At 40.7% G+C, this 24,369-nt stretch overlaps 1 protein-coding gene across 2 annotated transcripts in view; it reads left to right on the top strand.

Moving 5' to 3' along the window:
* Positions 1 to 9,206, top strand: part of RAB4A (RAB4A, member RAS oncogene family) — a 33,451-nt gene extending 24,245 nt beyond the window's left edge. Inside the window, exons 5-8 of one of the 2 annotated variants that reach the window (XM_030812724.1) lie at positions 1,153 to 1,307; positions 2,663 to 2,758; positions 6,553 to 6,689; positions 7,502 to 9,206. In XM_030812724.1, the coding sequence (XP_030668584.1) occupies positions 1,153 to 1,307; positions 2,663 to 2,758; positions 6,553 to 6,668 (367 nt within the window). In that variant the 3' untranslated portion in view covers positions 6,669 to 6,689; positions 7,502 to 9,206. The remainder of the gene's footprint in view (positions 1 to 1,152; positions 1,308 to 2,662; positions 2,759 to 6,552; positions 6,690 to 7,501) is intronic. The other variant, XM_030812725.1, reaches the window with a different exon arrangement.
* The last annotated feature ends 15,163 nt before the right edge of the window (positions 9,207 to 24,369 follow it).

Below are 24,369 nucleotides of genomic sequence, written 5' to 3'. Positions count from 1 at the left end.
CTCTCAGGCCAGGTGCTTCAGCTGCCTGGGCCTTAGTTTCCTTGTCTGTAAGATGGAGGTAGTAATAATCACATGATCCTCAGGAGGTTATTGGGAGGTTTAAATTAGTTAATGTGAAGCACTTAGATAGTAGCTGTTTGTGACATATGGCAATTTAACTGAAATAAAAAATTCTGTTCCTCGATTGCACTGGCCACATTTCAGGTCCTCAGTAGCTATGTGTGGCTGGTGACTACCATATCAGAACAGATTATAGAACATTCTTATCCATGAGGAAATCACATTCAACAGCGCTGATCTCAGTAGCACTGTCTTAGAAACGTGTCATCTAAATGGCATCACCTGGGGGCCCTTTCTGGGTAGGAACCTGTCCAGTGAGAGGATGTCACTCAGCCGCTTCCCTCTTCCAATCTGTGTCCCGGGAGCCAGGCGTTCTGAGAGGAGGCAGGCAGTTTCTGGCGCAGCCCTTCCTGCACTTGCCCAGGCAGTGAAAGGCTCAGCCTGCTAAAGTGTGAAGTCATCAATCAGGCTAGCAAAGTGCCATGAGAAGAACTCAGTCCTTAAACATACGAGGGCCAAAAATAGTAAGTCTGAGAGTTGGTCCTGGAGTCAGACAGAGCTGGTCAAGTCCTGACTGCCACTGGCTGCTGTGTGACCTAGGGCAACGTAATTAATCTCTCTGGGCCTTGGATTTCTCAGAGAAAATGGCAGTCTGTGTCATGGAATCCTTATAAAGAATCAATGTGATAAAGTCCCGTAAAACAAAGTGCTGGCACATTGCAAGGATTCATTAAGCGGCAGCAATTAGCTATGAAATCTTGCCTACCAGAGTCTAGTGCCTTGCACATGCTAAGAGGTCAATAGATAGTTGTCAAATGAATGAAGAAACATCTCTTTCCTTTTGCCCCATGACTGGGCAAACGAAAAATCACAAAATATCTGACTTACTGTCTCATTTTACCAGAAACAAAACGAAACAAACTCTGTGGGTGTGGTATATACTTGGTGCATTCACATTGTCTGAGTTACCTTAAAGGTGTTGGTGCCATTACCCTGAAATGTTGAAAAGTGGTATGAGTAGTGAGAATGACTGGAAAGAGTTGCTAGTTTTATAAAATACATGTATTATTTTCACAATCTTATATTACGCAGCCGAGAAACCTACAATGCGCTTACTAATTGGTTAACAGATGCCCGAATGCTAGCGAGTCAGAACATTGTGATCATCCTTTGTGGAAACAAGAAGGACCTGGATGCAGATCGTGAAGTTACCTTCTTAGAAGCCTCCAGATTTGCTCAAGAAAATGGCAAGTGACCGTTTACTTCTTACTATTTTTCAAATGGCATATTTGAGGATAATAGCATTTCTTTGAATTTAAAACATATATTGGAATTTCAGGATTAAACTAGATTTAGGAAATGTGGAATTTCCAATTGTTTTTTTCTATAAGTAGACCTGTTTAGCGTATTTTTAATATATTGCATTCTGCCTGCAGAAGTTACTATAATGATAAAAGCAAATGTAGTAACATTATGTAATGACTTTTCAGTCTAGGGTCTTTGAATATTAGAGATCTTGGGCTAAAGTGAAATTTATAACAATAATATTTAAAGACTCTAACCAAATGATGTCATTATTTTTTAATGTATTTTGAAGGAAATTTGGTGAAATATTAGCCCAAATAGAAAGGGAAGCGGAAGAAGAAATACTTGGCTTATTGGCTTCATTTGCTAAATTTAAGTCATTTGGTTATAGGCAACTTTGAAACTTTTTTGAATTTCCATATAGAATACATGAAAATGCCACATAAAATTAATGGTTGCTTAATTAATGGATAAGAGAATGATCTTTTAAAAATTCAGACATTTTAAATAACTTTAATTTTTAGAACCAAAGACTAGAATATCCTAATATCAGTATTTGGACTCTAAGATTCCAAATTATATTATAACTTGACTAGTTTCTTGCTAAGAAAATAAACATGAGAGAAATCCATATGCCATCATGACAGTTTTTAAAAAGCTGTTTAGAAATCAGAAGTTTAGAACGTTAACAAAGATGAAAAGGAATTTGGATGTCATCTAAACTCATTTTTACAAGTGAGGATACAAGAGGCTAGAGAGGCCATGGTTTGCTGAGAGAGCAAGCTGAACAGGCCTTTCTGCTGAGATGAACAGCCAGACTGGTGGGTAGAAAGAGTATTAATTCCTATACTGTCTCTTCATGGGATGTATGACAGATTGCAATATAGTCCCCTAAAAAGTGTAAACACTTGTAGGTCATATTTGTGGTGACACTCAGATTGTTTGAAGAAGGACATTGCAACTTTCCCTGAAATCAATGGCGGGGCCATTTTGGCAAGCCAGCTCCTTCCTGATGGGCAGTCATTTGGCTGGGGAAGCCTGGTTGCTTGCTCAGCCCCTTCATCAGGTTAAGTGCTAGCACAAGATAGCAGTTACTTTTCAGAAAAGGCTAAAATTCTTCTAACATTTAAAAAACACATAATGACATATATTGATTTTATATTTACAGAAATATATGGTTTTAGGTCATAAATTATATTTTGTCTGCTTTTCTAAGAGAATGCTACACAGGCTTTTGTAAGTGAAAATTATGATCATCTTCTAAATATGACTTTATTTTGTTTGATGTCCATTTTAGAGCTGATGTTTTTGGAAACAAGCGCGCTAACAGGGGAGAATGTAGAAGAGGCTTTTGTACAGTGTGCAAGAAAAATACTTAACAAAATCGAATCAGGTAAAAGCCTTTCCATTAATCAACTTTTCTTCTGCATATTTTACACTGTAGCTCAGTAGATCACCTTTTAATTAATAGTTTCAGGAGTGATTTAGTAAAGAATATTCTCTCAGGACCTGCCAACCTAAAATCATCACATATGGGTTCAAAGGTCCTGTTCTTATCAGGATGAAAGCCCCGTCCTTATCAGGATGGTTTCCATGGTGATGAAAGTGGATGGGCACACCAGCTCAGCTGTGGAAGGGTAGTCAAGGTTTCAGGGAGTGTTTGCATTTAGAACCATAGTCTTTCTTTGGTCCTTCACTAAGCGGAGGAAGAATAGGCCTTTGTCCACTCTGTCAACAGCACGCTAATTCTGTTGGGCCAGTGGTCATGTGTAAGGGAGTTATGGTACATGGTATAGTGTTGATTGTTGCAGATCGGGCATCATGGAGCTATGGAGTCCAGAGTAATTTTATTTCTGAAGCTTACTGAGCATGCCTCAGTTATAAAATGCCTCATTTTTATATTTGTTGCTTATTAAAATAATTTAAAATAATCCTAATGTAGGCAGCTGACGAAATATTGTGTAGTTGTCATTTACTAAAGTAACTATATATGGGCATCACCTTTTAATTGATTCATTCAAACATCTGAGTGCCTATTTGTCAGATGCTGGGATACAAAAATGAATAAATCACACCCCTTGCCCCCCAAGAAACTGTCTTTCATGGGAGACAGTCAGAGGATAATTATAATATCACAAGGCTGATGTAGTAATTGAGAGATGCACAGGCTCAGGGTAACATGAAGAAGGGGACCTGCCCCAGCCAGAGGATGGAGGAGATGTCAGGGAGGGCTTCCAGGAGAAGGTGTTAGATGAGCTCAATCTTTCAGAATATAAGGAAGAGTGAGCCAGCAAAGGGAGTGAGGAAGAGGGAATAGCAGGAGAAAAGGTTGAAGAAAGGCAGGAGCCAGCCAGTCCTCATCAAGGATCTAGAACTTTATCTTGTAGATTACCAATTCTCAACCGTGGATGAGCACTAGAGTCACTGAGATGCATTAAAAGTTCTAATCCCAGGCTCTGTCTCTGGAGACGCTGAACTAATTGGGTTGAAGTATGGTCGAGGCATCAGTGTTTTTACATGTTCACTCATGCGGTTCTAATGTTCCTCCAAGATGGAGAACCACTGCTGTAGGTGGTGGGTGGTCAGCAGGTGGGTGATGTGATTGGGTTATGACTTGAGATAAGTCATGTATGTAGGGGGTTATGTTGAAAACAGACTGAAGGGAGGACAGGCCTGTAGGCCAGGATACCAATTATAAGGCATTTTTGAGTAATCCTAGTAAGAGATGACTGATTAATGCTTTAACAAGGATATGGAAGCAGAGATGGAGAGAGAGAGATGGATCTAAGATATATTTAGGCAGTAGCATCTTACGACTCATATGCCCAATAGTGGGACAGGACAACTGATTCTTAGGTGGGACAGGGTGAGGAGAAAGGGCCAGCAGGGAGGATGAACCAAGGATGACTCACAGCTGTCACACTGGTGTCTCTAGACAGAGATGGGGTGGAGCCAGAGGAGAAGCAGGGAATGTGAGGGAATAAAGATGGCTCTGTTGCAAATGTGCGGCCTTTGCGGTAACACTGAGACATGAACATGGAGTTATCTAGTAAGCTTGGGGAAGAGTTCCTGGCTGGCAGTATAAGTTTGGGAACCATCAATATATAGGAACAGCTAAAACTGGGGAAGCAATGTGATCGTCCAGAGAACAGTGTTTAAGGAGAGCAGTGATCAACAGAACCCTGGAGCTGGAGGATGAGCAGAGGAAGAGGAATCTACAGAAAAGATGAAAAAGGAAATGGTCGGAAATGTGTGAAGGAAATCAAGGGAATGTGGGTGTCACTTAAGCTCTAATTATAAGCAAATCAAAAGAGTGTTCATTATGTAATGTAATAGTAACAGAGGGAAGCCTCATAAGCTAAGACTGAGCTGAAAAACACACATTGGGATGGGGAATAGAAAGTCAGTGATCATTTTGATCAAGAACAATTTCAGCGGAATTATGAAGGTAGAAGATGGCTGGCCATCCGTCAGGAAGAAGTAGAAGGTGAGCAAGCAGTGTGTCCACTCCTCTCCTGAGGAAGCGCAGGCTGGCACTTTAGGATGCAAAGGGTTAATTTAAAGCCGGGGTTGTGGGTGATGGGAGAAATTCCAGCATGAGAAATTCCAGCATGTTTAAATGCTGAGGGGGAAGGAGAGAAGAATGCGCGAGGAGAGGGCAGGGAAGAAGGAGGGTGCTAGGTGAAGTAGGAGGGAGGAGAGTCGGGCCCAGGTGGAAGGGCTAGGTTTCAACAGAAGTGGACATGTCATCTTTTTGTATTTTTTTTTATCAGAAAAAAAAAATTACTAAGCTTGGTACAAAAACCAAGACCGTTACATAAATCATTACAGTTGGCTTGCTGTTGAGTATTATTAAGCTCAGCATGAGGTTGTATTTACATGACCTTGCTATTTTAATATTGTATCCCTGAATGCATCAGATAGAACAACTCATATACAATCTTCCAAGATGTGTTTTTTTCTGAGATCATCAAAATCATAAGTACCTCTAGGTGAAAAAAATATAAGCGTATAAATTAGGATTCTTCAGCAGTACTTTTTTTTTTTAATGGGTAATACATTCAAAAACCATTGTTTTCTTCCCTTTTTTATATAAAATGTATCATATGATAGACTACCACGCCTTGCTTTTTTACTTACTATTGTATAACCTACAAATCATTACAAATCAGCATATAGTTTCCGTATATACATATAATACATAAGGTACATATATATAACACATAATGTCGTACATATATATAACACATAATGTCATACATAATGTGTGTGTGTAATGTGTAATATGGGTTGAGTATCCCCAATCCAAAATGTTCCAAAATCTGAAACTTTTTAATTGCCAACATTGCCACTGAAAGGAAATGCTCATTGGAGCGCTTCAAATTTCAGATTTTCAGATTAGGGCTGCTGAACTGTAAGTATAATGGAAATATTTCAAAATCTGAAAAAATCCAAAATACTTCTGGTTTCAAGTATTTTGGATAAGGACCGTTCAACCTATATTTGGATAAGGACCACTCAACCTTTCTGTTACCATAATTCATGAGCCAGTCTACTTTGGACATTTGGGTTGTTGCCAGTATTTTGCTATTATAGGTAATGTTGCAGTAAATAATTTTATATATATATATATATATATATATTTCTTTTTTTACATGTGTGTGAGTCTGTGTGTCAGACAAATGCCTAGAGGTGGAATTGCTGGGTCAGAGAACATAAGCATTTGGGATCTTGGTGTAGAGGCTGTCACATTTTCTCCTAGTGATGGGCTTATTTCACTAAAGCCATGTCCACAGTGTGTAGTATCATCATACTTGGACTTTTGGCCCATCTAATAAGTGAAAAATTGTATCTTTGTAATTTAATTTTTAATTATTTTATATAAATAATATATTCACATAATTTGAAATTCAAGAAGTATAAAAGAGTATGCAGTGAAAAGTCCCCCTGTTACAACCCCCTCCTGTCCCCAGCCATCTAGAACTCCTCCAAATCAGCCATTCCTTATGTATCCTGCTAAAGATGTTTTGTGCCGGTGCAAGCAAACATATATATAGTTTTTTCCTCTTTATTCAGAATTGTGGGATATATACACAGTGTTCTGTACTTTGCTTTTTTTTTATAATCTATTTTTGGGATCAAAGAAACATAAAGCCTTTTTTAAAAGAAGACTTGCTTGGTCCTTAGGTGAGCTGGACCCAGAAAGAATGGGCTCAGGTATTCAGTACGGAGATGCTGCCTTGAGACAGCTGAGGTCACCGCGGCGCGCACAGGCCCCGAACGCTCAGGAGTGTGGTTGTTAGGAACCATGGGAGAGCACACAGGTGGGTTTGGACACCTCCCTGCCCTGAGTTCCTGGCAAGCTGAAGTGCGGAGGCCTGTTAAAGCTTTGGGAAGCTGCAGTATGAAAAAGAGAGGATCCCAGCCGGGTGCAGTGGCTCTAATTCCAGCACTTTGGGAGGCTGAGGTGGGCCAGTTGCTTTAGTTCAGGAGTTCGAGATCAGCCTAGGCATCATGGTGAAACACTATCTCTACAAAATACAAAAAATTAGCCAGGCGTGGTGGCATGCACCTGTAGTCTCAGCTGCTCATGCAACTTAAGAGAATTGCTTGAGCCTGGGAGGCAGAGGTTGCAGTAAGCCAAGATCATACCACTGCACTCCAGCCTGGGTGATAAAGTGAGAACTGTCTCAGAAAAAAAAAGAGAAGGAGAAGAACCCATGAGTTAAAGTTGGATGTTCTAACTGAAAGAATTTATACTCTATAGGAAATTCTCATGCTCTTGTTCAGAAAGAAAGGAAGGGCAGGTGGTGGTTGATGGGAAGGGTGAGATATCCTGATTCCTTATGTCAGTGAGGAGCCCTTCCTGGATTGATTGAGGTCTAAATGAATGTGCCTTTTGCTAAAACAGGAGGCCCATTTATAAAATTGACAAATGTCTCCCTTTAACTTTTAAAGCTTCCTCTTTTTTCCCATTTACCGCAGTGGACGTTTTATTTATAGTCGACATCATGTAGTAGGCACAGGCAAGTATTAAAAGACAAGATATTCACGAATTCTCTTTTAGGCTTTAAGCTGTATTTACTTTTGCATTTATAATTATGCAGATTTTGAAATTGTTCTTAATATTTTTTAGGTGTTCATACAGTGGCATTTGGGACACAATCGTTGGAACCTGAAGAATCTGAAGTTTTTTACCACCATCCTTTTCTACTCTGTATGGAAGTAGATCTTTATGCGGAAAAGAGAATTTGGGGTGTTCTACCAGCTAGTCAAAGTGGCACAGCGAATCATATAAATCCAATTAAATCGACAACACCGTTAGATGTGTATGTAAAAATTTTCTGTTTCATATTTTCCCTTTCACTTTCAGTTTAAAACATGCTGTGTACTGTGTGTCCTGTAGCCCAGTGTGGCTTCACAGTATGGAATCTGATGTATGATCTGATAGAATGTGGCACTAAATGCAGTTTCAGATTTTATTTTTTGTAATCGTGTGAACAAAAATTGTCAATTGTGAGGTGTGCTCTTCTCATCATATCGGTTATATTGCACAATTGGTTATATTTATGACCTGATATTCAAAGACTCTGGCATTGATAGCCAGTGTGTTTTCTTATTTAATTCTGTTTACTACGTTCTACATGGTGTTTATGTGAACCACACTTGAAATACTAGATGAGTAGACATTCACTAACATATCAAAATAAAATGAAAAATGGAGTTTTTCCATGAACTTTATACTGTCCAGCCCTGTTGATTTTAAAGACTCTTCATCCAGGTCAGTTCAGGAAGTATATCTAGAGTACCTGCTCTGTTTTAGGCTATGAGACTAGCAGTAAGGATTCTGGTACCTTTACCCAAGCCTGCTGGGCTACTAATACTTCTCTCAGCCGTTGATAAGATACAACAGACCATGTAAGCTAGGGCCACTCATCCATTTCCAGTTTGCTGGTCTGTCTGGTCTCCCTGCTAGAAAACTCATTGTTTGTACTGTGCTTTTTCTGGAATTCAGTATAATGGCATCACTGCCTGTTTTTCACATCTTTTGTTTTCTGTTCATTTTAAGGAAACCTGCTAAATCCAGTTAATATTAAAAGGACACCACTCATTAAGAAATTTCTTTATGGCTTCTCTGAATACTTAAATGCCTTACTGCAGTTATCAAGTTGACATGTTTTTAATTCATATAAGGTATATTGGGTATATTGAAGTATATATTGTATTACAAAGACTTGTTCTTGTATATTTAAGATGTCAGTGCAAAAAATATATGGTGGAACCTTTCATTAAAGTTGAAATACAGTATTATTTAAATCTGAAAGGTTAAAAAGCTTTCTTCACCTTATATATGTTCTTCCACTGTGACTTTTTAGTTGAAGACTAGTAAATTAACTTTTAGTTAGAAGATGCCTACTGCTTTTGTTGTTTATTTTAATCAGCAGAGCACAGAGACACATAAAAACTCTGGGAAATGACTAGGATAAAAATATCAGTATGTATCTGTTTTAGATATTTTGAGTTTTGCTTTTTTATGCCTTGAATATTTTATTTCAAAAAGTAGCTGAAGCAAATTCTAGACTGAACTACTTCTTAGACCTCACTGTAAGAATGTTTTATTCAATGTCTCATTTATGATAGATTTGCAAGCTGCTCATTTTTGAACAGCTTTTTGCATGGGATAGGAGCATGTCTATTCTAACACATCAGCTACTCAAAAGCAAGAATTTTAAAAATAAGATAAATGTAAAGTTGTTTTATAAACGATCCTGTTAATTAAACTACAGACACCATATATCCTTCTGCATCCTTTGACCAATAAAAGTTGCTGGAGAACCAAACCATGGTGGTTCTTAATCAGGCTTTGCCTTTAGGGAGAATGAGGAGGGGAGATAATTTGGTATTGTTCAGGCTAGTAATAAATGTCATGTTTCTATTTCCCGCAACTCATTAAGTTTTCAGGAAGCTCTTAATTTAGATTTCTAGGAAAGTAATTATTCAGTCTTCCTAGAAAAAGATTATAAAGACCATTTAAACTGGAGATTGTAATATATTCTTTTACAGTCCAGCATTTAAGTGAAAATGAGAACATCACAAGTTGGGAATCTATAATGGTTTTGTTGAAAACATTACTTGTGGCTTGTATAAGAGTGGCTGAATTCAAGAACATTGATTCCTAGCAGATCAATAATAGTATTTAAAGAATCTGATGCTAAAATTAGAAACCTAAATGATTTGTAATTTGTACTGTGACACAGCAGATGATGTTTCCTTATTTTCTGTCATCTTTTTATGTTTTTGGAGAGGCACATTAGAGGTGCTTTAAAAAAAACTGTGAATTTTTAATATTTTGTGGTGCCATTTGTGAAGCACCTCTTTCCTGATCCATCTAACTACTCCTGTACGTACAACCTGAGTTTGTCCCACTTGTTGACTTGGTTACTTCCCTATTGTATTTATTTCTTTAAAGGGTTGTTTTAGAATTTTAGAAGAATTTATCTGAGAACACAAGATTTACCACTTTCAGTAGGACAAGTGACCCAAGTTGTTGGTCACCAGCCTCAAAGGTTAGAAAACACTACCTACTACCTACTGATAGAAAATAATGTGGTTAGGGAATCTGTTTTTTTCTTTTAAAATAGCATTTATGTACTTTTTTCCTTCATATATCCCCCTTTTTTTTTCTTTCCTTTTTTTTTTTTTTAATTTTATTTTTTGTAGAGATGGAGGGTCTCACTGTGTTGCCCAGGCTGGTCTCAAACTCCTGGCCTCAAGGGACTTCCCACCTCAGCCTCCCAAAGTGCTGGGATTACAGGCATGAGCCACCATGCCTGAGCTCCCCCAGATTCTCCCTTTATATACTTATAAATTTTTTATAACAGAGATTTTCAAATATAGAGAAAAATAGCCTAATGAACCACTATATCAGCCAGCTTTAACAATTGCCTACATTTTGCCATCTTGTTTTCTTTATCTTTACCCAGTGTTTTCATGCTATAGTACTTGAAAACATCTGAGGCATCTGTCATTTCACCCAAAAATACTCAAGGCCAGGCATGGTGGCTCACACCTGTAATCCCAGCACTTTGGGAGGCTGAGGTGGGTGGATCATGAGGTCAGGAGTTCGAGACCAGCCTGGCCAACGTGGTATAACCCCGTCTCTACTAAAAATACAAAAATTAGCCGGGCATAGTGGTGGGCGCCTGTAGTCCCAGCTACTTGGGAGGCTGAGGTGGGAGAATTCCTTGAACCCAGGAGGCAGAGGTTGTAGTGAGCCGAGATCATGCCACTGTTCTCCAGCCTGGGCAACAGAGAAAGACTCCATCTCAAAAAAAAAAGAAAAAAAGACGTCAGTATGCATCTTTGACAATAGCATTTTCTAAAAATTTTATGAAATTTCCATACCATTGGGAACTTACAAAGCCAAGGCTATTTATGTTTTTCATATCTTGCAATCATATAAAGTTGGTTTTCTGGTATGTGCTAAAACAGCAAAATGTGTCTTTCGTGAAGCATTGGAGGCAGTGACTTCCCAGCATGTGTCCAGTTGTACAGAAGTGCTGTTCCCTGGCCCAGGGGCAGTTGTACCTTTAGCAGGGACACCAGGACCATCAGCCTGCTATACATAGCCAGCATGGCTTTGGAGGGCTGGTATCCCTTGTTGTACTGGTTTTAAAACACTCCTGCCAATGTAGTAACATGAGGCATATTTACTTTAAATCATCTCTACGAATTTGAAGATCTCATCTTCAAACTACTCTATTTGAAGAATGTATTTTACTGTAAAGGAAACATTTAACTTTGATGCATGCTTGTCCGGACCATATGTAACTGTGTAGAAGGTGGGTTGAGCCATTCCTTTTTTTGTTTGTTGTTGTTATTGTTGTTTGTTTTTTTTCAATTTTCAGAGACGCAGTCTTGCCGTCACCCAGGCTGGAGTGCAGTGGCACAATCATAGCTCACCACAGCCTCAACCTCCTAGGCTCAAGCAATCCTCCTACCTCAGCCTCCTGAGTACATGGGACTACAGGCATGCACCACTGCACCTAGCTAATTTTTTTTTTTTATGTTTTGCCTCTGTGTTTCCTAGACTGGTCTCAAACTTCTGGCCTAAAGCATTCCTCTCACCTTGGCCTCCCAAAGCCTTGGGATTATAGGCGTGAGCCACCACACCTGGCCCTCCATTTCTTAAACTTGCAATAATCTCGTGTGCTCCTTCATGCTGAAGGGCATTGTCATGAAACTTCTGTGGAAAACTCCATGGAAATTGGATACCTGTGCTCTCAAAACTCTCTAACTTCTTGATGCAATATGTAAACTTCATTTTAAAGAAAACTAGAGTGAAGAAAACAAACTTGCTTAATTTCTGAGTATTTTACATTCTAAAATGTCATGAAAATAATTATGTTTACTAAATATTGAAGGACCAAGTAATGATGCATGATGGTAAAAATGCTAATTTCTGTATGTTTGGGTGTGAGCCCTCAAATAATTTTAAATTGAATAGGAAATTTTATAATATGATTGATTTTAGGTAAATCTACCACATTATTGGCTTTTACAGAAAAGTCATCATATTGGTTTGCGTGGCCATAAATGTGCCTACCATGCCCTTATACTGTTCTCACTCCCAGCGGAAAATGCTGCTTTTATAGGACACTCGTGCACCTCTCTGAACGCCTCTGGCTTTCTCACAGTCTCTGTGGGGACTCGAGTTCCTCACCTGGAATGCTCCTCAGCCAGCCCTCTAAGTCAGTCGAGTGGAAGGCCTGCTGCTCTTTGGGGTGCAGTGTGCAAAACTTCTCTGCTGTGGCACTTTCTCTGACCTCAGCATATGCAGACACCCAGCTCCCAGGATTCTCTGTCCAGACCTCCTTTCTTGCTATTGATCTCATTGATTGTACCTTGTCCTTGTTTGTCTTCTCTCCTGGGCTAAGAGCTCCCTGGGACAAGGCTGCTTTGGTGTGCCTGATGCCTGGCACATAGGAGGGACCCCAGGGCTTGTGGGAAAAAATGATCACAGAGCCAACTGTGTCCGTAAGTCTTTTCCAGGGTATCTGCATATCGCTGGTACAGCCTTTGCACTGCAAGATCCCACTTTGCAAAATTTCCAAACAGGCAGTTAAAACCCTTTCTTCCTGCAGTAGGTCACTTTGTTTTTGAATATTGACTACAGTACATGCTTGACCTTCCGGGATTGATAGCTTACAATATTTAGGCCTCATGTTTTGTTGTCAGGTAAACAACAATATGTTGGGGATTCTGTCTGTGCACTCCTACTTGACTCTTGGCACATCTCACAGTGCAGCCTGTGAACAAGCAGTTATGCCTGCTGTGTTCTCCATCTTAGCAGAATTTGATATTGTAAGAATGGGGAGCTTTAGCTCGAGGGTTGTCAGATGCAATTGAGGATATAATTGTCCATCAACCTCTGATCTAAGGCCTAGCCATGATCAGCTGTTGTAGTATTTTATGATGCCTCATAAATGATTAGGGGTGAAATGTGTTGAATCTCTCACTTCTGTTAATTACACACTCTAAGTTACAGTTGACAAGTCCCCATGTTGAAGCAGAGGCCAGAACTATAATTAGATCTTGGAAACTTAGTAACTCTGCTGCCTTTTCAAAGGAATAGAGGAATGACAAATAGTTTTCCTACCCTAATATTAAGACTCGCTCTTTTCACCTGACACTTAAATTCTGAATTCTATTTAAGTTCTTTATGTGTGTTTCTGATTTTCCAACTTCAGCCCTATCTGAGCTATGAGAACTTGACTCCTGCACTTGGAGAGAGCCCACTGTGAGTATCTGCGGTTGCCGAGGGCTCCTTTTGCTGTTCACTGCATCTCCCGTCCCTTGTCAAAGTATAGGACTCAATGCCCACCTTTCTTTTCTTCTTTAAAAACCATAGTGTGCCGGAGAAACGCTAGATAATATTTAGTTTAACAAGAACCTATTTATAATACTATCAATTGAAATGTCTGTAATAGTAAAACCTTGAAGGGGCACAGCATGTTTTACAACTTAAGAGTATTTAGAATTTAATTTAACCTTCAGAACAACCCATTGCAGTGGTCATAGCAGATATTAGGCCCATCTTACAAATGAGGGACCCGAGCCGTCCAGGCAAGGGGCTGGCCCAAGGCCAAACCCAGGGAGCAGGCAGCAGCCCTGGTTGCAGGTCCCTCTGCACGGCACAGTGGACGAGAAACTGGAATTTCTGTTGACTGGAATCTTTTTTTCACCAACATTGTATTATGAAAATTCCAAATATTATGAAAATTTGTTTTAAGAACTACAAACAGTTCTGATTTTAATTGGTATAGGAGTGTTTTCCATTTAAAAAAAATTTTTTTTTTTTGAGACAGGGTCTCAGTGTGTCATCCAGGCAGGAGCACAGTGGTGCAATCATAGCTCACTGCAACCTCAAACTCCTGACCTCAAGCTGGCCTTCCACCTCAGCCTCTCAAGTAGCTGGGACTACAGGAGCACACCACCATGCCCAGTTAATTATTTTTATTTATTTATATATTTTTTTGAGACAGAGTCTCACTCTGTCGCCCAGGCTAGAGTGCAGTGGCATGATCTCGGCTCACTGCAACCTCTGCCTCCCAGGTCCAAGCGATTTTCCTGCCTTCACCTCCTGAGTAGCTGGGATTACAGGCACGCACCACCACACCCGGCTAATTTTTGTATTTTTAGTAGAGACAGGGTTTCACCATATTGGTCAGGCTGGTCTCGAACTCCTGACCTCATGATCTGCCCGCCTGGGCCTCCCAAAGTGCTGGGATTACAGGCGTGAGCCACCACACCTGGCCGCTAATTATTTTTTTTTAGAGCTGGGCTCTCACTATTTTGCCCAGGCTTGTCTCAAACTCCTGGGCTCAAGTGATCCTCCTGCCTCAGCCTCCCAAAGTGCTGGAATTACAGGCATGCTCCACGGCACCCAGCTAGTACTAAATTATCTGGAGTGAGGGGTAAGCTTCTATCATCATTGTGAAACCATGTTTTGATTTTTTTTTAAATCTTGCAAGTTTGGTAGCTTGGTTTTTTTGACTCTGCCTCCAGCAAATTGAATTCAGTAAATTAAAAGTATTGCAGGTTGGAAGTACATGAGTGAAAACGCATGTCAGTTGGCTTTCAGAATGCCTGTCACCATCTACTTCTCGGCAGTTAAGGCAGTCTGGTACTGACGTGTTGGTTAGATCTTCCTCTCGTTAAGGTGAGAAGGTGCCTGTGAGGCCTTCGCGGGGAGGCCGTTCTCCACACTATATGATTGGATCTGCCTTTCTAGCCGCAGCAGTTAGTGTATTCATTCTAGCGGCATTCCTGTGCTGTCTGCCAATAAACTATTGACCCACGCTAGCCCTCACCTGTGCTACTCATCTCTACTTAGTCCTTGAGCAAGAGTAGAAGAAAAATTTCATTATTCACTCATGAATTTTTCTTTAATCTGTAACTATGCAATTATTCTACTACTGGCTATCCTCTTTTCCTCTTTTTTATTTCCAGGAATAATTTTGGCTTTAAATGCTAGCCTGTTGCTCCAGACTTCTACCATATGTAGTTACATTTTAGGAAACGTCTAGTGGCCTGAAGTTTAGGCACAGAGTCTGGTGTTTGTTCACAGGGATCTTCTGTGGGGATGATACTTTACTCTGGTTTGTTCCATGGCTGGGTGATATTATACAGGTTTGTTTCATGGCTGGGTGACACTACACAGCAAAGGAATACTTGAGCTGGGCTTCAAGGAAACATTTAGCTATGTGGTCATTGTAGAAAGCACAGATGACAAACGGGGGCTGAGTGTAAGTATCCACAAGTGAGCACGGGTCAAGGCCTGAGGGCAATGCAGGGGCAGGCTGGGTTGCCATGCATTGTCCATGGGGCAGCACGAGAGGCTGTCCTAGGAGGCTGTTGCCAGGAAGTATGTGCTTGGTCCAGACTTCCCAGGTTCTCCTCAAAGAGCAGACAGCAACCTGGACACAAAGGAACTCCCCAGTTCTTCTGAAATCCTGAAGCTCTAAAACAATGAAACAGAAATGGATGCAGCAGCTGTCATAGGTATTAGTCAATACCTAAGTGTTAAGAAGAGTAAAACATTAACTAATAGCGATGTTAATTTTCACAAAATAGTCATTTTTTTTTTTTTTTTTTTTTTTTTGGAGATGGAGTTTTGCTCTTGTTGCACAGGCTGGAGTGCAGTGGTGTGATCTTGGCTCACTGCCACCTCCGCCTCCCGGGTTCAAGTGATTTTCATGCCTCAGCCTCCTGAGTACAGGTGCCCGCCACTACACCTGGCCAATTTTTGTATTTTTAGTAGAGACAGGGTTTCACCATGTTGGCCAGGCTGGTCTCGAACTCCTGACCTCAAGTGATCCACCCACCTCGGCCTCTCAAAGTGCTGAAATTACAGGCGTGAGCCACCCCACACGACCAAAATAGTAATCCTTAACTGGTTTGGACCATCTTTCATTAGTAAAATCAAAAGCATATGTGCACAGTAAAATTCCTAGCTGCAGACGCAGGCTCACCTCCCACAGCCAACCCCTTAGCCCCTTTAACTGCTCGCATAAGGACCTCAGACGCACTTCTCTGAATACCCCTTTTCATATGAAAATACTGGAGGCAGAGTGTCCTTCCATTTGTGGGTTTCTATTTTTATTTTTGAGACAGGATCTCAGTCTGTCACCCAGCCTGGAGTGCAGTGGTGCGATCACAGCTCACTGCAGCCTCAACCTCCGGGGCTCAAGCAATCCTCTTACCTCAAGCCTCCCAAGTAGCTGGGACCACAGTTGCACACTGCCATGTCTGGCTAATGTTTTTGTTTTGTAGAGATGGAATTTCGCTATGCTTCCCAGGCCAGTCTTGAATTCCCGGGCTCTAGCAATCCTCCCGCCTCAGCCTCCCAAAGTATTGGAATTATGGGTGTGAACCACGACACCTGACCCATTTGTGTTCTTAGCATGCTTGGAGATTGTTCCACGCTTTCCTTTTTTGCATTTCCCCCTGTCAAGGTCCAGCTTATGACTAGAGGCAGGCAGTGTGGATGTGACACAGTCTGATCCGTGTCCTGCACCATGTGAACACCTTCGTTCAGTGTATCTGCACATATGGATGTATCAGAAAACTTAGGAGCAAAATTGCTAAATCAAAGGCATACTCTTTAAATATCAATAAAGCTACATTGCCCTCTGAAGAACTTGACCAATTTACACTCCCACTTACAGAGCAGGAAGCCCAACCATTTAAAATGCACAGCTTTTTAAAAGAGATTTATGGTTTATATTTTGTCTTTATTGTAATATTGGCCATCAATTTTATGGTAGCCATGAAGACTGTGTCCTTTTATTCTACAAGTAGCAGTCACACAGGCTTCTGGAGCATCGCATTATGACGTACACATCATGGGAATCCCCGGCGACAGTCCGTGCTGTGGAAGAAAGTGGAGCAGAACCTGGGTCCAGAACAAGGGAAAGATGAAGTCAGACCTAGGGCTTCCGGAAATGCTGGATGAGCATCAGCAGCAGTCTGAAGATGCTGTACTGTGTATTTTATTGTGGGTTAACAGAATCATGTCAAAATTCTGTTCCTAGAAAAAGTTCATTGTTTTGGTGAAAATCCAGGATTTATACCTTATCATCCAGAAATTGCATGCAGAGTTTTAAATATGTAATGTGCCAGAGCCCCATTCCAGAACAGCAGGCAGTGGAGGGGCCCCGCGCTGTTCTCCGCTGCCAGACAGTTGAGTGGGAAGCTCTGAGCAGGAGCCCAAAGAACATTCACTTACAGGACCCCCCAGGCGGCTCAGTTATTAGTCTAGCTTAAGAATCACACAGCTGAGAATCTTCAGTGGGAGGGCATATCTTTGAAGAGTGGGTGTTTGTATTTGTTTCTCTTTTGTTTTCTCTAGGATTATTTTTTAATGGTTAATGCATTCTTAACGGTTTAAAAATCAAAGCCACATGAAAAGGTGAACACTGAAGGCTCCCTCCCCATCCCATCACTCCATTTCTTCCTCTAGCCCTGCAGGTAACCGCTAGTTAGTTTGTGAATCCTCCCAGAGGTTCTTAATGTAGATACAGATGTTTTTATTAGCCTTCCCTTTCTTAAAAGATAACGTTACATACACCATCTTTTGTACACCTAAACTCTATCTTGGAGCTCTTTCCACTTCTCAGTACGTTGAGAGCTTTCCCATTAAAGGCTGCATAGGGTTCCATTTTGTGGAAATAATGTTTTCTTTAGCCAGTTTCTTGATGAACTGGGTCATTTCCAATTGGGTCATTTCCAGTTCTCTTTTGAGATAATTGCAAAATAATGTAGTTAATGACATCATCCTTAATTTTTGTTTTCACTCATATGCTCCTCTCATTTATCAGAAAATGTAGTAATTTTCCTTCCACTTTAGTCCTTTCCCTATACATTGGCAGGAACCATTTAGAAAATTTGATGGAGGTGGGGAGCAAATCCAGCAACAGGTGTGCAAGACTTTTTATTCATGAAAACTTGAAATCCTGCTGAAATAAATATAGGAAGACCGACCTAAATGGAGACATACTATATTTGGGGATAAAAAGACTCAATATTAGAAAGCTGTTCATCTTCCAAAATTAGTAAATTCAGTGCAGTTTAATGAAACTGCCAAATAGAACTAAAAATAGAATTTGACATGCTCATTTTAAAGTTCATATTTAGAAAATAACCAAGAAAAGAGAACAAGGTGGGCATGTGGAGACTTGGCCTCCCAGATATAAAATAAACTATAAAACTTATTTTGCGTTTAAAAGAATATAGTGAGCTCAGGTTTGTCCAAACTGATCCATAGAAGAGCAGCATCTACAAACCTTCCCATGTATCTAAGAAACCTTGCCATGAATTTTTTTTTTTTAAATGATGTAACACTTTATATCAGTAAGGACTATTCACAGATGGTGTTAAACCCATCTGCTACCCATTTGATTAAAAAAGGAAGGTTGGGCCAGGCAGGGTGGCTCACGCCTGTAATCCCAGTAGTTTGGGAGGCTGAGGCCAGCAGATGGCTTGAGCCCAGGAATTCGAGACCAGCCTGGGCAACATGGCAAAACCCCATCTCTACAAAAAATGCAAAAATTAGCCAGGCGTGGTAGTGCATGCTTGTAGTTCCAGTGATGGGGAGGCTGAGGTGGGAGGATCACATGAGCCCAGGGAGGTCGAGGCTGCAGTGAGCTGTGATCACACCACTCCACTCCGGCCTGGGCAACAGAGTGAGACTTAGTCTCAAAAAAAAAAGGAAGGTTGGATTTTTACTTCATATTCAAAAAAATTAACTTCAGTTGGATTAAAGAGCTAAAACTAGAAGCAAAGTTTTTCTTTTAAAACATTGGAAGACAATATTGCATTTTTTTTAATCGAAGGGACTTTCTGAAAGTGACACAAAGTCCCCCATCCGTAAAGGAAAAGTTTGAGATTTGAGTATGCAAATTGATATTTTCCATAAGACAAAAGAAAACATAAAGGAAAGCAATAGGCTGTATAAAATATTCACAAAATATCTATCCGAAGATGGATATCAGATATATAATATAGAGAGACCCTAACAAGATCAGTAAGACAGAAAGAAACTCACTTAAAAAAAGTCAGTGCGCTTTTCTACATTTTTTTCCAAAATAAAGGATTGGCAAAGCACATAAGCAGGTCATTCATCAAAGAAGTAAAGATGACGGATTAATAAGAAAAAGATGCTAACATCACTAATAATCAGTAAGGCCAGGCACAGTTCATGCCTGACTTTGGGATCCCTTGAACCCAGGAGTTCGAGACCAGCCTGGGCAAAACGGCAAAACCCATCTCTACAAAAAATACAAAAATTAGCTGGGCGTGGTGGCATGTGCCTGTAGTCCCAGCTACTTGGGGGGCTGAGGTGGGAGGATCACTTGAGCCCAGGAGTTCAAGGCTGCAGTGAGCCATGTTTGCCCTCTAGCCTGGGTGACAAAGTGAGACCCTATTAAAAAAAAAAAATCAGTAAAATGTAAATCCCTGCCTTCCTGATGTTGATATGCATGGTTTCTTTTTTAAAAATGTTCAGTCTTACTAGAGGTTTCTCAATAATTTTTTTGAAGCAACAGCTCCCGGCTTCATTCATCTTCCGTTTTTGTTTTCAATTTCATTGATGTCTGCTCTTTGTCTTCGTTTGTTCTGCTAGATGTGGGTTCATTTTACTTATCGTTTTCTGTTACTGTGGAAGCTCAGATTATTGATCTGAAACCTTCTTTCATAATAAAAGCACTCAATGCAGTAAATTTCCCTCTAAGCACTGCATTATCTGTGCCCACATATTTTAATATGCTATAATTTCACTTTTCTTCCCTTTAAAATATTTTCTGATTTCTCTTGAGAATTCCTCTTTGGTGATTTATTTATGACTATGTTGTTTAACTTCCAGGCAATTTCAGATTCTCCTGTTATCCTTCTATTACTGAATTTTAGTTCAATTCCATTATGGTCAGAAACATACTTTGTATGATTTCAGTTATTTTACATTCGTTAAAATTTATTTTATAAACCAGGATATGGTCTTAGAGATATGTTCCATGTGGCCTTGGAAGAATATATGTATTACGCTGTTGTTGGGTGGAGTGCTATAAATGTCAATTACAGCCACTTGATTAATGATACTCAGTTCTTCCATCGTGGCTGATTTTCTGTTAGTTCTATTACTGTTAGGAGTATTGAAGTCTTCAACTGTAGTGGTCAGTTTGTCTAGTTCTCCTTTCAGTTGTCAGATTTCCTTCACATATTTTGCCTCAGCACAATCTTCTTTGTCATGTTAGCCTTTTTCCAGTAATTCACCTGTCCACCATAGCCATCTGCTTCCTGTCATAACCCTGCTTTCCCTGGGCGTACGGAGAATCCTATGTTCTGTTGTTCTGTACTGTCTCATTTTTTAGGGATTATGCTTGCCACACTTACAGTAAGTCCAGCAGGTTTTAGAGAGTGTCACTATGCTTGTGCAGTATGGGCACAGAAGTTCATACACAGTGAAGTTCTGCTGCCAGGTGCGTACAACTTTAAACATGCTGCGTCGTCTTGGTGAATTGACCCTTTTATATAAAAACGCTCTTTATCTCTGGTAATTTCCTTTGCTCTGAAATCAACTTTGCTATTGCTTTCTTTTTTGGTTAGCGTTTTTATGGTCTTTTTTCATTATTTTATTTATTTATTTTTTTGAGACAGAGTCGCCCAAGCTGGAGTGCAATGGTGTGATCTCAGCTCACTGCAACCTCCACCTCCCAGGTTCAACCAATTCTCATGCCTCAGCCTCCTGAGTAGCTGGGATTACAGGCATGTGCCACCACACCAGGCTAATTTTTGTATTTGTTTTTGTTGTTGTAGAGACAGGGTTTCACCATATTGACCAGGCTGGTCTTGAACGCCTGGCCTCAAGTGATCGACCCTCCTCAGCCTCCCAAAGTGCTGGGATTATAGGGGTGAGCCACCACGTCCGGCCTGGTCTATCTTTTTCTGTCCTTTACTATTAACCTACTCATATGGTTGCATTTAAAATGAATTTCTTATAGACATCATATAGCTGAATCATGTTACTGTCTTTTAATTGGTGTGTTTATACTATTTACATTTAATGTAATTACTAATGTATGTGGTTTCTTTTTGTTCTCTGTTTTTTGTTCTTTGGTTCCTCCTTCTCTTGTTTTCTTTTGGGTTATTTGAACTTTTTGTTGATGTCGTTGTTGAGATGGAGTCTTGCCCTGTCGCCCAGGCCGGAGTGCAGTGGAACGATCTTGGCTCACTGCAACCTCCGCCTTCTGGGTTCTGGGTTCAAGTGATTCTCCTGCCTCAGCCTCCTGAGTAGCTGAGACTACAGGCATCCGCCACCATACCCGGCTAGTTTTTGTATTTTTAGTAGAGACAGGGTTTCGCCATGTTGGCCAGGCTGGTCTCAAACTCCTCACCTCAGATGATCCACCTGCCTGGGCCTCCCAAAGTCTTGGGATTAACAGGCGTGAGCCGCCACACCCGGCCTATTTGAACATGTTTAGTATTCCATTTTATCTATTATGATTTTGACTATACCTTTGTATAAAGTTTTGAACGGAAAACAGCCTATTTAGAACCATTTTTGTCATTTAATGTACTTGGAATACAGAAACCTTCCCATGTGGGTCCCTTTACTCGCCCCTCTTTCTGTTACAGTTGTCTTATATATTACATCTACACAGGTTGAAAACCCTATCAGATGATGTTATATTTTTTGCTTTCAACAGTCAAACATGTTATAAAAACTGAAGAGGAGACTAGTCTATTCTGTTTTACCCAGATAGTTACCATTTTGGTTGCTTTTCTTCATTCCTGATGTTGCAGGTTTCCTTTTGGTGCTGTTTTTCTCTGAAGGACCAGCTGCCTGTGCAGTTCCTTTGAGCAGGTCAGCTGCTGCCAGTCCTCTCTGTTTTCATGCATCTGACAATATCTTTATTTCACTTTCATTCCTGAGGGATACCTCATTGACTAGGAATTCTGAATTGACAGTTATTTTCTTTCAGCACTTTAAAAAATGGGGCTGACCTCCTCGGTTTCTGATAAAAATCCTGATGTCACTCAAATTGTTGTTTCCCTATAGGTAATGTGTCATTTCTCTCTGGCTGTTTTCAGCAGTTTATGATGTGTCTGGGCATTGACGTCTTTGAATTTATCCTGCTTAGGATTTACTCAGCTTCTTGAATCTGTAAGATTGTACCCATCTTGGGAATTTTTCAGCCATTAATTGTACAGATGTTTGTAAAGCACTGCACTTTTTTTTTTTTTTTTTTTTGAGACGGAGTCTCACCCTGTCGCCCGGGCTGGAGTGCAATGGCACAATCTTGACTCACTGCAATCTCCACCTCCCGGGTTCAAACGATTCTCCTGTCTCAGCCTCCCACGTAGCTGGGATTACAGGTGCCCACCACCATGCCCAGCTAATTTTTGTATTTTTAGTAGAGACGGGGTTTCGCCATGTTGGCCAGGCTGGTCTTGAACTCCTGACCTTATGATCCGCCCGCCTCTGCTTCCCAAAGTGCTGAGATTACAGGCATGAGCCACCACACCCGGCCAGCACTGCACTGTTTTATCCATCTGTGACATGACTGTGAGACCTGTCGGTATCATCCCACAGGTCCCTGAAAGTCTGTTCATTTTTCAGTGACTTTTTTCTATTCATATTGGATGATTTTATCAATCTGTCTTTCTCTTGTCATCTCCATTCCATTGAGTCTATCAAGTGAATTTTTAAAATGTTATAGTATTTTTCAGTTTTAATATTTTCCTTTGGTTCTGCTTTATATCATCTATTTCTTTACTGATAATTTCTATTTTAATATGTTTCAGGAGTGATTGCTTATTTGAGCTTTTTATTATTAACTACTTTAAAGTCTATAATGGCTTCTGTTGTCTTTTCCCATTAGAATTATTTTCATGGTTCTTTATATGCTGAATAATTTGGGATTCTAGATATTTTGAATGTTACATGACAAGACGCGGCTTTTAAGTCCTATAGAAAATGTTGATGCTATTGTTTTATTATAGCAGGAAATTGATCTGGTGAGGCTCAGGCCGAAAACTCCAACCTTCTGTGAGTTTTGGTCCCAATGTCGCTTCAGTTTTCAAAGCTTTTGCAGTGCTATTTGGATTCACCCCATATAGGCCCCACCTTGTGGTCAGTCTGAGGCCTGACAGGGCTCACCTGCGAGCTCGGTTCTCTGCTGTCTTTGATACGGACTTGGGATCAGCTCTACCCATAAGCACTGTGAACATGGTAGGTGGGGAAGGGCTCAGGTGTTCATAAACAACTTTGTGGAGTCACTTTCTTAAGCTCTTCTCTCTCTGCTCTCTCCCTAGCACTTTCTAGTTCCCTGGGGCTCCCCTTTTTTGGTCCTGTGGCCCAAAATTGCCTACTTCTGCAATGAAGCCATATCCTTCAGAGAGAAAAAAAAGCGTATCAGCTCAGCCCCGCGCTCTTGGTGATGCTGCTGTACTCAGCGGAGATGTGTGAGGCTCTCCCTCAGGCTTCCGACTCCTGCAGGCTCCCACTGGCAGCCAGGGGGTTACCTGGGAGCTTCAGCACGAAAAAATGGGGAAAAGGAGAGGTAAGGGGGGCATTTCCCCCACTCTCTGAGCTTCAGCTCTTCCTTCCCCTCCTGTCCCTCGAGCCAGGCTGCTTCTGATCTCTGCACCACAGTGCTCACTTCTGTGTTTTGGCCTGTTAAGGCTGGATGATACATGAAGAAGAAAAAAAAAGGAAGACTCACCACCACTTTAGTGGTCCTTAGAAGTCTAGTGTACCCAATCTGTGCGTTGCTATTTACTTTTCAGAGTCCTCAAATAGCTGTGTGACACAGTCCATCCATATTTTACAGATGTGTTCAGTAAGAACAAAGTGGGGGAAATGAGTGCTTCCTCCATCTTCCCGGAACTAGAATCTTCCCTAAGATATTAAGGGAAAAAAAATCGAAGAATGTCTATTGCATTATCCAATATTTGTGCAAAAAAAAATGTGTGCATGTATCTCCATAGATAAATGCTTAGAAAAAAGGTCTGCAAGTTTACACACAAAACTTAAAAATGGTTTATTCTAAGAAGAGGAGTAGAATTTCGATGAAAAGGGAACTTTCACTTTTAACTCTATACTTTTTTTTTTTTGAGACGGAGTTTTGCTCTGTCGCCCAGGCTGGAGTGCAATGGCGTGATCTCAGCTCACTGCAACCTCTGCCTTCCGGGTTCAAGCGATTCTCCTGCCTCAGCCTCCTGAGTAACTGGGATTACAGGCACGTGCCATCACACCCAGCTAATTTTTGTATTTTTAGTAAAGACGGGGTTTCGCCATGTTGGCCAGGCTGGTCACGAACTCCTAACCTCAAGTGATCTACCTGCCTCGGCCTCCCAAAGTGCTGGGATTACAGGCATGAGTCACCACGCCTGGCCAACTCTATACTTCTTTTTGAGTTATTTTAACCATGCACTATTACTTTT

Source organism: Nomascus leucogenys, chromosome 5 (genome assembly GCF_006542625.1).
Source record: "Nomascus leucogenys isolate Asia chromosome 5, Asia_NLE_v1, whole genome shotgun sequence".
Classification (NCBI taxonomy): Eukaryota; Metazoa; Chordata; class Mammalia; order Primates; family Hylobatidae; genus Nomascus; species Nomascus leucogenys.
Note: the sequence above shows the minus strand (reverse complement) of the source record. Positions and strands in the feature narration are given on the sequence as shown.